The 12,404-nt window shown below is 59.1% G+C and overlaps 1 protein-coding gene across 1 annotated transcript; it reads right to left on the reverse strand.

Moving 5' to 3' along the window:
• Positions 1-10,544: 10,544 nt before the first annotated feature.
• ColSpa_09377 (uncharacterized protein) lies at positions 10,545-10,751 on the reverse strand (the record flags this gene model as incomplete). Its single annotated transcript, XM_049275589.1, has 1 exon — positions 10,545-10,751. The coding sequence occupies one exon, from the start codon at positions 10,749-10,751 to the stop codon at positions 10,545-10,547; it is 207 nt and encodes a 68-aa protein (XP_049131546.1).
• Between the last annotated feature and the right edge of the window lie 1,653 nt (positions 10,752-12,404).

Below are 12,404 nucleotides of genomic sequence, written 5' to 3' on the forward strand. Positions count from 1 at the left end.
CCTGCTTGGGCGGACATGCTTGACGGCTGCGACTCATAGTTGGGGTTTTAAGATGTGCTAAAAGCGGCCCTAACGCGCCTTTGCCGAAGCCAGCTGGGCTGAGGGACTGAAGACAAGAGAGCTGGCTGGGTCTCTTAGCACGGCTCTGATATTGATTCCCCACACCATTCGGCTCAACGACAACGTTACGTGCAAGGCACCAGGCACACTGCAGCGGCACTAGCAGCAACCAGCAAAGCAACACGCTGCAACCCAAGACAGGCTAAGGCGCGGCAGGCCCGGGGGCGCCGCGCCGCAGAGGTGCACACCGCACACCGAAGAGCCACAGGCACAGGCACAGGTACAGCCAGGGCAGCCCGCTGGAACCTGGGGACCGGGGGAAGCCAGCCTGTTTGACGCTAAGATTGGGCAGGGCAATCGGGTGGACGTCGTTGTTGGCGCGCCGGCGGGGTGGTTTTTTTCCCACGGAGTTGGGCCCGTCGGAGCGGTCTTTTATTTTTACTGTCCCTTTTTTGTTTGTTATTTGTTTCGATTAATCATGACCCTCGCCGTCTCTTTCCTTTTTTTCGCTAGGGCTCAATTTTGGTATGAAAAGAACCGGGGTTAGGTGGGGGATTTTCTTGTGCCGAAACCGACGGATCGCATCTCGCTTTGCTGCAAGGAGCACTGCTTCGCGGACATGCACACACACACATAGACACACACCAGAAGGAATTCGACGCGAGACGGCGCGGCCTGCATGGAGGTCACGACTGCTACCCTGCGACACTCGTAAGGCATAGAGATGCAAACACGCATACACACCAACACGGCTTGCTTGGTCTCGCCGTGCGGAGGAAGACGAGGAGGAGAAGGAGGGCCAAGAGAAGGGGCAACCGGGGAAGATGGCCGGAAAGAAAGTACTGAGGAATGGTCCGGCAGTGATGCAGAACCCGACTGGTGGATTCCAGCCAAGTACCGGCCGCCGGCAGCTCCTAATGTCGTCCCGCGCGGCCCTGGCCTGGGCCTGGCCTAGCCTGACAATTCCAGTACCCAGATACCCGCAAAAAGGAAATCTCCAGACCGTCAATCACGTCCCCTTATGCGGCATTCCCTACAGATAATCTCCCACCCGTTGCTACAGTACCTCCCGAGTTCCGTCATCGAACCCACGGCGCCCATCCTGCCCTCCCCGCCCTGGTGGGAAATCGCACGGTTTCCAGGGCCTCAGAACCGGGCGCGCCTACGGATACAGTGACCGGATACCACCTCGTCCTCTGATGGCGCCTGCTGGGGCGGGATGGCACCCGATGATGTGTTGCTGCAAGCAAGTATCCGTGCCCTTCGACATCCGCTGACCGCATCCGCCGCCTCTCCACCGCCCTGTTACCTCTCTCCAACCCCCCCCCCCCCCCCCCCCCCCCCCGTCACCTTCAACCTCGCTCGCGCGATACCTCGACTCAACCATCCCCACCCGCTGTGGAGTGCCTCCATGAGCCTAGCGAGGTCTATTTCCTTCTCAACTCTCAACCAACCCATATCCATCATCATCTTGGCGTCCGTATCGACAGGGCCACGGAGGCTCATCTGCCCAGGCCTCAGGGGTCATTTGGTGGCTTCTCCGCCCGCCGTCAGACGACCAGCACCTGAGTCGCCGCGCATAGCAGACGTCGACAAGAAGGTTTACACCATGCCTTTTCAGTCCATGATTGAGGTCCGATGATAGGAGGTCCGACAAGACGACTCTGCAGAGCGGGCAGAGAAGCTGACAGGGTCCGCACCCGTGCCCAGACAGACCGTCGAGTCGATGCATTTGCCGCCATTGTCGCGGGTCCCCTCGCACGCCCGACTCGAGTCGAGTTCGTCCTTGACTAAGTTCACGACAAGCCATCAGGGAGGGTGGGACGGGGCGGTACGGGGCAAAGACGATGCAGGACGAAATGAGACGAGACCCTAACCGATGCCCAATTATTCGTTCACGCCGAAGAAGGCACCGACGACGACGTCGTTGTCGTCGTTGTTGTTCTCACCGTCAATGTCGCGACCGTGCGGAGAGCTTTCGCAGCACTCGGCCCCGGTGACAAGGCTAGCCCCGTCGCAACCCCCGATCTCGAATGAGACACCCAACCCGTTCCCGCCGCCATGGTATGCGAGTGGCGTTTGCTACGTAGTGACACCCGTGGCCTAGGGCGTCGTGGCAGCTGTGTTTGTGTGTCTCACCTACAAAGTCGGGGACTTTTTTTTTATTAGTCTCCTCGTCAAAATACGGTTGATAGTCTAAACGAGTCCGGCGGTGCAATTCATTTGCACCTAGATTGCGTCGGCGAGCGGGTAGTGCAGGTAGCTCGGGGGCTGGCAGGCAATTTTGATGAAAAACAATAACAGTAAGGCAGAGAGCCCTGCTGCACGCACACGCACAAGACGGTCAAGGTTGGCTGTCGTCGGTTCGTCGCGGCCGGTGTTCGCAGAAGACCCTTCTCGAAGCCAGTCTGCTGCTCCTCCCAACCGGGGTGATGCCCGTGGGCCGGGACGACTCGTAATTCCGTGACCGAGTAGCTGGAAGGGGTCCCGAGGGGGACCTCCCGACTGGACCGACCGCCTGGGAACTCTGGAGGCCTGGGATGCCTGCTCACCCTCGGGCTGCCACCTTACCTAATGCCGTCCGATCGGCGCCATCAATCTGGCTTCCCTAGGCCAGCGAACAGGGGGGGTGGGGGTCCGCTCTTTCCTTCCAGCGTCGCTGGCTCCTGCCAGGCTAAATGCGCAGGAACGGAGACGGGTACTATGTACATACATAGTCGTCGAGTAGGCCCACTCCCGAGATCTGGGCCCCCCCTATAGATGGATATGGGTTCTCTAGAAGGCGTCTAAACCGCATTCGAAGTCTGTACGCGAACGGCAAACGCCGCCGTACACAGACAGATACCCAAAAGTGCCCACGGCGTTGCAACGGTGGCCGGGGCCCAGCGCTCAGCACGGTTGCGATTCCGTAGCGGATGCCCATCGAAAGCGGGAGCAGGTCCGCCGACGACCGAGTACCACTCTGGTCCATCCCCCCCGGCAAGCCGGGTTGAGGGAGAAAGGCCGAGAGGCAGAGAGGGAAGAAGGAAGGAGGATAGCGCGTCAGCGGTGAGACCTTGATTGCGAGGAGGAGGCTCTTACAACATGTCTGTCCCCGGCAGAAGGTCCTCTTGATGATTTGCCAGATCGCATCATCTCCGGATCCCGTCCATATGAAGCATCGGCAGACGCCCTGTCTGCTTCGACCTCTGCCTGTCGGGCCCGCCCTCCTGCCTCATTCCATGCCCAGGCCCTTGCCATGTCCGGGTTGACGCATCAGCAAGGCCTTTGGGGGGGGTTGATAGGGAATTCAATCGGGCCAATGCGGACTGCGGACATTGGGCACCTCAGCTTGTCGCTATCTGTCTATCCAGGAACAGGTCCCCATCCATCGTGGCCGAGACCGCCATGCACGACAAAGCCTTCTCAGGGAAAACCCCCCTTTCCTCTGCGTCCGCAGCACCAGCAGTACCAGCAGCATCAGCAGCACCGGCAGCATGCTAGCTTCGAGCTCTCTGATTGCCAGCTCGTCCGTCGTCTAGCTTGCAAGATCTCCACATCATGAAGCCGCCGGGGTCCTCTTTAGAATTGCCTCATTTGGTTTGGTCTGTCTGTCCACCATGACAGTGAACCCCCCATGCCCGGCGGCATCTTCCCACTGCTCAGGGCCTCCAGTGTGGACAGCGTTATCCGCACACACCGCAATTGCAAAACCGGCGCAGGTCTTGGCGGCCATGGACCAGCAGCGTTTCCGACTGTTGGGGCCCTTGATGCTCATCTCGTCTTCGGTTTCCCGATCCCCACAAACGCGCACATTGACAAGTCCGGATCAGTCCATACCAATGACAGCCCGGCCGGTACCTCGACCGTCTCCATTGCACGCATGTCCCATGGAAATTTTTCTCATGTTGAAAGACTTGTACACTAGGACACCGACGAATACGGATACCGACGGGGGCTTCATCACCCCCTACGGGCAATAATCGATTCAACAAACGTCATCCCTGCCCCTTTCACTTCCCTCTTGTTGGAAAAGTCGGGGATTCAGGACCGGCACTCGAAAAGGCTTGTCGAGAGGGGGGGGGGGCTCCCCTGCTCGCCCTGCAGCCGCACCAACCAACCTGCTCGACCTGCTCGTCCCGTCACTGGTGTGACGAGCCACGCCGAGGCAAATCGGCCACCTGCCCTTCACCTGTAATCAACATGCCCGTGTCGCACATGGTGGCAAGCCGACTTCTCGGTTGAGAACGAGAAACTCTGTCTTCCCGAGGACTAACGAGCCACCAATGCTCACGGACGAGACGCGGCGACGACGATTGAGTTCGTTAAACCCTTGCTGCTCAAACAGGTATCGGGACGACCTTCTCTAGTTTCTCAAAAAAAGACTTGGAGCTCGCGGATCCTATGCGAACCCCCATCGCTCGTGGCAAAGGCTAAGGCGACAGCCACGCATGGGCGGGCGCAGGCGCGAATGCAAGTCACACATGGTCGAGACATGCAACATCTAGACATGCGAACGCTTGGCACAGCATCTTTCCCACGACAACATTCAGCTCCACCTGCCCCGGCTGCTGGTCGTCGTGGAGCCGCATGACTCTGGAATGAGAAGGCAGCAGCCAGCAGCATCTAAACTACACCACCTACAGAGGCCCTTGGACGAGCGGGTCCTGGCTTTGAGTGGAAGGAGCTGGCGAGCCCGATACCACTGCAACCCTCGAGTCCTATTCATAGCCGACCCCCCAGGTCCACAACGCCGACAGTGAGACGAGAAGATACTATAGGTAGCACCGATGGAAATGGGGGAGCAGAGCCCGCGCTGGCTTTCCGAATGAGCGAGCGCGGGGATAGCGATGCAGGCCATGCCAAATGCCGCTGCCCGCCCATGTCGTCAGTGGGCTGTCAGCGGAAGCGCCACACTTGCGCTCTTGTCTCGAGTCCTAGACGCGATACAACACCACCCGCATCCACAAATCGCCTGATGAGCCTCAGCCTCAACCAGTTCCATAGGTAGTCCGTCCGTCCGTCAGCCCCCCTTCCCGGCCCCCGGCCTCCGATGCTGCCTCCTACTCTGACGGCACAAGCGCATACACGCACAGGCACACACGCAACTGCATGCCTGGCCCGACGCGGCTACCTACTCAATGTCCTGCGGCTCTCCGTCGGCGCTCCGTCAAGGGGGCACAGACCACCACCACCACCACCACCATCTCTGCTTCACCAACAGCGGTTGGCGGTGGATCTGACTTCTATTTTCTGCCTGTGCGCTTCGAATAGAGTACCCAGCTGCGGGCGGGTTGCCTATGCGAGTGATGGGGTTTCTGATCATCCCAAAGGCCCTGTCGCGTGGTACCATGACGGAGCCGGAGGCCGGCGTCAAACAATGTCCAGCACCGAGCTATCGCTGTAGTGGTTTTGGCGGCGGCCGGCGTCCGCATTCGGGGATTCGACTGGCCGCTGCCGCCGCATGATCCCGGGATGTGGCTGCCATCTGCGCCTCCCTCTTCCCCTTCTGATTGCAGACGATGTAGTGTGGAATGCAGCACATCTCGTTGGCCCGACGAAAGGGAAGCGGGAAGCGAAAGCCGGAAGGAGGGGGCAATTGCGAAAGAAAAAAAAGAAAGAAAAAAGAAGCAAGTGGTTGCGGGCTGCAGCATCCATGTTTGCATGAGAATCACACACGCAATACACACGCACAACAAACTCGTTGTTTTGCAGATCGCAAGGTCGGACAAACTGGTTGTATTGGCCCCCGTCTCTATACGGACGGACGTACAGGCCAACAACTGCCGCCTCCAAGTCTTGCTGCGTTGGTCTCGCCAACACGACCTTTGTCGGCCCGTGTCGTCGTCGACGTCGTCGCTCCCTGCTAGTGTGCTGTACTTCAGAAAAGCTGCTGTTTGATGCCGTTTCCAACTGCCGCAATCCACTTTGTTTGCCTGTGGCAGTTGGACCTGCAGCCCCAACGTCAAGAGACAAGCCTGTCAGACGAGTCGAGACTTTTGCGTGAGATTATCCAAAGTTCCCCCCCCAACAACAACGCGCGATGCCATCAGCAATGCACCTGTAATCCCAAAGCATGGCAAGTGAGACACGCCAAAAGTCCCGCCTCGCTGGATTGAGGTGGGTTGGAGATTTGCCAAGACCCCTGGGAGGCGATGGTCATCACGCAGGTACGCAAAGGCAAGCTAGCAAGCCTGGGGGGTGGTTAGGTGAAGGGGTGGGTGGAGGGGGGGGGACGTCGGACGCTTCCCGGGAACACTGGCGAGGCAAGTTGTGACGAAGTGATTTGCGCGCGCGCGCGACCTGAAGGGCGCGGGAGGGCAAGTTTGGACGAAGTGCTCGCTGGACTGGCCCCACGGTTGCCGCGCTGTCGGAACCTGTTGGATCTCTCTAGCGCGACTGGCTGCGATTCAGAGATCTTTGGGAAGTCCCAGGCATGGCCCAACAGGCCCTTGTGTCAAGTTAATAAACGACGGGGCGCCGGTAGATTTGGCGCTATTCTGCTCCCCCTTCTCTCTCTTTCTCTCTCCCATTTGACCTTTTTTGGAGCCGGCGCTTGTTCTGTTCCTGCTCGATTCAAGTACCCTGGGCTTTTGTGACGGGGACTTCGGGTAGCCCGTGGACGGGCTGCTTGCAACGGCTGGCGAGTGGCTTGCATGGTCGTGTGTCTGTGTGTATGTGTAGTGTACACCGCAGCGCCCAGTTGAGCCCTCCGTGTGTGGATGGATGGTGATTGTCTGCGATCACCAATGACCCGATCGAAAGCCTCGGGGCCCTTGTTCCTGGCCGCGTCTCGCTGCCCTCCCGCCCGCCCGTCACCCTTTCTCTCGAAGCATACGCGACGGGCAAACAAGCTGATCGGCACGGCTGCATCAAGCAGGCGGGTAAAGCAAGCAAGAAACGGCAAAGGGCGAGCAAGCAGAAGCTTGCATTGACGGACGTGGCGTCCGTGAGCCCCCATCCCGTGTCTCATGGATGAACCTGATGCGCCTGATACCCGACGCCCATCACCCGTTCCTCTCATCTCGAGATGTCCTCGGGATCAACGCAGGCATGGCACCCAAGGTCCCCCCGCCGGTTGGACGGTGGGCGAAAGTTTTTTGGGAAACGCATACGCATCGGCGGCAGCAGCAAGGAAAGGATTTCCTCTCTCTCTCTCTCTCTCTCTTCCTATCCACTCCCCTCCCAGGTTCCTGTTCATGTCGCCTCTGGGCCCTGCAAAGCCAGTGCCGGCCGTGTGCCCACGAGCGGTTTCCTGTATGGGCTCGGCGGCGACCGGAGATGATTCCCACCTCTTCCTGCGACTGAAATTAGAGGACCCGGTCGCTGCACGACCGATCCACCCGTGCCAGCCCACGTTGGCGTTTGGCCATTCTGTCGGTTTGCGTCCCGATGACGAGAGCCAGGTAGCGTGTGTGAGGCGAGGCGAGGCCGACGACGCGTCAGGGGGAAGGCGTCTGAGGGTAAGGAAGAACGAAGAAAGGCAGAAAAAAAAATTAGGACCGCCCATCATGAGAAATGATTCGCAAAAAGCAAGAGAGGTCACAGACATCGTGCAACGAATACTGCTTGGGCGCGTCAGCGGGCTGGAACTCGGCCCTTCCCTCCCCCCTTTCCTCCACTCGCTCGAGGTTCTTACTCGCTTTTTGCTTGGCTCCTGCTTTGCTCGTTCAGCAGCCGGTCCTGGGTGCAACTCTAGACGGTTCCCCCAAGACTTGTCATCTCATCATGCTGAGCTTCCGGGACGACCAAAACACCCAGGTCTGGCGATGGGAAAGCAAGCAAAAAGGTGGGGGCGGAGATTGTCGTGAAGTCACGCACAAACCCGGGCCTGCGCTGTGTCTCGCCTCGTCTTGTCTTGTCTTGCCTCGGGGCCATCCTTACAGATATTCTACACGTACGGTACGGAATAGATGGGCTGGCAGCGTCATCCGTAGAAGGGAGGGGGGGCAAGGGCCATGTAGGCAGAGGTGCTCGCTTATTCCGCCACGTACAGTCTCGCCGTGTCTTGTGATGTCTCTTGTGCATGTCTTGGGCGGTGTCTTTTTTTCTCATCGCATCGAGCGTCGCATCCCCCCCTCATCACCACATCGGCCGCAGAGAGGACGACGGGTGATGTGAGCAGGCTCCCTGTCCGCACCATCATGCCCACCCCTGCCTCACGCTGTCCGCGGGGACGAGCAGCGACACGAAGACTAAGAAAGAGAGAGAGACTGAGAGGAAGAGCGTGCGTGTGGTGTGTGTGACTGGCCATGATTACCCGTTACCCCTGGACAATGACGAGGAGATCCCTACGCGTGATTTGCTCTCTCCCGCCCAACAGCGGGCCTGGGCTACAGGACCACCCCGGCATGGGATGAAACCACGGTTCGTCTCCCTGGCCGGAGGATGCCAGATGGAAGCCTTCTACGGCCAAATCTGGGCACGGACATTTGGCGGCAGCAGCAAGCAGAAGAAGCAACGAAGGAGGGCTGTCTGCACGCAGCTCAGCGCACCAAGCAAGTGCAATGCAGTGGTACACTGCAGCAGCAGAGCGACGCGGGCCATCATCAGCGCGTTGATATCTACTGCCACGCCCCCCCCACCCTTGCCCTTGGGTCCTCCTGCCCGGTGTTGTTGGCGAGATGTGATGTGAGTGAGTGAAGTGTGAGGGAGACGAGAGAGCGCGAATGATGTGTTCCCCCCCCCCCGGCGGCCAGGGAAGGCCTCTGGTTCGTCGCTTGGCCCGTCCCTTTGCAGAGATCTTCCTGTTCGTTTGCCATTTTCTTTCCTTCCAGGCTCGGTTGGCCAGCCTCCTTGGATCCGAGCCCCGTCACTCCGCCGCCGCATCTGTTCCCGTGAAGGAGGAGGACTACAGGTACAACACGGCACGCTACGACTACGATTACGAAAGACGACGAAAATAAAATAAAGAAAAAAGAGGGGACCACGAGTTCCTGTGCTATGTACTATGCTAAGCGTGGCACGCCATGGCACTACATATGGAACATGAGTTGACGGCCTTTCATCCGATGACAAGAGAGTTGCCGGACGTAAATAGTCATGCTGTGTCGTCATGCTTGGTTCTACAAACTTGAGTTAGCGGTCCTGCACAGAATCTTGCTCCCGCCAAAGGGGAGGATGAGATGACTATTCTTAATCTCAGGGCCTGGTTCTGAGAGGGCCACCCATCTCCCCTCCCCCGGCACACGAGCGATTGGGTGTTCTCGACCTCTTCAGCGAGTGCGCGCGCAGTACCTGTACACTATACTCAAGGGAACAAAAGGTGATCGGCAGGTTCGGTACCTTGACGAACAGGCCGGGTGCCGTCGGTCGTAGGGGCGGGCGGACGAGTTGCACCGCGACCCCACCGAAGAAGGGCGGGAGAAATCGCATCGCCCTCGCATCCCATCACAGCACTTCAGCCTACGGCTCGTTCGGGCAGCGTTCCAACTGCCCCCATACCCTTACCCATCCAACCCCATCCATCGCATCGCCCGCTGCAACGCTACCTTTTCTTAGCCCACTGCTCCTTGCTCTCTCTCTCTCGCTCTCTGCTTGGGTCTCGTCGACAATGCAGCGCGCCGCGGTCGTGCTCTTTTCGGAATTCCTTGGATGGGTTCCCTAATGGTAATGGGCCCCCCCTTGATGGAACGTACCAGATGCCTTGGGCCAAACCTTGTGTACGTAACGCCAGAAGACCACCTATCACGGCGCATGCGCATTTCACAATGCCCGCTGCAAAGACCCTGGCCGGGTACTCTACCTGGAGTGGTTTCTCTCTCTGTGTGTGTGTGTCTCTCTCTCTCACTTGCCTTTCCATCTCTGTGCCGCCGCTGGCGGGGAACAGTCTCGCCGTGCAAAGGACCGGGAGCCCTTGCTCACGGCCCTGACGCCCGTCGTTCGCAGTCCCTCCACGTCGACGACGGCATTGACGAGCTTGGCGCCTCTTCAGCCTGGCATAGATGAAATCGAACCAGGCCTTCACCAGCGATTCCTTTTCCGAACCCTCTTTTTTTCCTTCTTTTTTCATCTCGAGGCCTGGCTCCGATCGAATCACAGGCACGTGGGGATGCGCGGACGTCCCGGGGCAGAGGGCCCGTGGGCGGTTTCGCACGCACGCCCTCTTGGGCCCAGATTCAAATTTCAAGTGCCGTGCTGTCAGAGAAAGAAGCTACGGGGAACTAATCAATCTCGTCTGGGCACGTAGTGTACAGCTGGACCCTGGGGGGGAGGTGGGAGACGGTGCCGGCCTCTTATGTCGTGTCGTACCAAAGTAGACGCACGCGAATACAAACATGCCGGAGGCTAATCTGACCGCTTCGTTTGGTTCCCAGTTTCCCTTGATGGCGGCAGGCGCTTCCGACGCCGGAAGGTGAGCTTAAAACGCGCCTCAGTTCGAGGACAGGGCAAACCAAACACGAGCGGTTTGTCGCGCGCGCGAAAGAGAGAGGGAGAGACAGAGAGAGAGGCAGAGGCAGAATCCACCGCTCGCCGGGTCAGTCGACTGTTGTCCCACGGAGAAATCACTCATCGGACTCGTCTTGCAACACGGCACAGGTCAAGGTACCGATGTGCGCAAGATTGCAAGTGGACCGAACCTCCTTGACTCTGCTGTACCCGATGACAACTTTGACGGACAGCTCCTTGCTGCCGCTGTTGCTCATGGTGGAGCCGCCGGCTTCGAGAATCGCTCTCCCTGGGTGGTGGACGTGGAGCCGGAGCGTGAACATGCTTTCTTTCCTGTGGGGGTGTCCTCCTCACTCCTGAGTCTCTTCTTTTTTTTTTTTTGTCTCCCCGGGCACCTTGGAGCTCGTCCCATCTCTGCGTGCCTCTGCACGCAACGTGCAGGAGAGACACATGCGCGTTCCTGTTTCTGTTCTCTTCTAAAACATGGCTGTACAGGACGGGCCCCAGATGGTGAGTGCGTACATAATACACGATCCCACATGGCGTGCTGTTCTCTCCCTCACCATCGCCTCGGGAGCGCCGTTGCTCCCCCCCCCCCCCCCCCCTTTTCACCGCGTGGACACACTCTCCAAGGAGGGAGGGATAGAGACAGAGAGAGGGTCGCCGTCGCCGTGGTCGTCGTGCTTAGGCACAAAGGCCCTCGACGAGCGGGACGACGTCGACGTCTGGGGATCTGCTCATTCTGCCTCTTCGCCCCTTGCCTCGCCAGAAAGGCAACGCGCCAGGGGTGGGGAACTATCCGTCGCCCATTGCTGTGTCCGTAGCCGTAGCTGTTCCCCGTTCTCGTCCCCTGCCTCGCCTGCGTCTCCGTCGTCTCCATAATCCTCGGCCCATCATCCATCGACGTCGTCGAGGGTTTGCCGTCGGTCAGCCAGAGAAGTAAGTCTCTTTCACCACATTCCACATACGCAATGCTGCTTCTGCTGCTGGTCCTTCGTATTGTACGCCGTATCGCGCGAAAAGACGGTTCGCCTTGACTCTCGTGCCTCCCCCTGCCACTGACACACTACCGCCATCCTTGCTCGCTTCCCTCTCACACTCACACACACACACACACACACACACTCGCTCTCTCTCTCTCTCCTCCCCCACCAGATTTCCCGACCCTTGTTCTTTCGCTGGCCAACTCAATAACCGCACACCGTACCCTCCCACCGCCGTCCCGCTTCCTCCCACACCCTCCCCCGCAGCCTCCTCAGACATTTGGTACCCGCAGTGGGAAGAATCGCCGTAGTCAGAAAGCGAGCGAGAGCCACCGCACCTGTCCTTCCCTCCCCCCTCCCCTTGATCGATGATCTTTCCCATTGGGCGTGGCCTCGGCCGGGCTGCTCGACAACGGTCATGCGTTCATCCGTGGAGTCGATACAGAGCTAATGTCACAGAGGCCAATGAGCGGCACCTCGATATCCCAGCCGAGATGCTCTCTCGCTCCTTGATTTCTTTCTTCTCCGGGCACCTTTTCGCTCTGAGGCCGTGTCGAGGCAAGGGCTCGTCTGCCCGGCTGTCTCGCCCCGGTGGGTTTGACGTCGGGGTTGGCTGCTGTCCTGTGCAATCACACCGGGTTCGGTTCCCTTGGACGCGGGAGATCCCTCCGTATCGACCTTTTTTTTTTTTTATCGGGGCCACCCACGTCCTTCGACCGTGCCTGAGATACAACATGCCATGCCAATACCAATGCCAATGCCTGTGCCTGAGTGTGAGCTGGTTCCTGAGTCTAGGTAGCTCTCTGGCTGCGGCCGCTGCAAGGGGACGAAAGGGAAGCCCCCCGTTCGACCCTGTCTCACTCTCTGCAAAACCGCCCACCTGGTTCTGTACCGACTGATTCAGGCGTCAACAACGGCCTGCCTGTTCAGTACTCTTGAGGCAAGGTGACCCCGTCTCGCCGGGGCGTCGTCTGCTCTGCTGCTGCGCTGCAA

The sequence above is a fragment of the Colletotrichum spaethianum genome (assembly GCF_022836535.1).
Source record: "Colletotrichum spaethianum MAFF 239500 DNA, contig28, whole genome shotgun sequence".
NCBI classification, from domain to species: Eukaryota; Fungi; Ascomycota; class Sordariomycetes; order Glomerellales; family Glomerellaceae; genus Colletotrichum; species Colletotrichum spaethianum.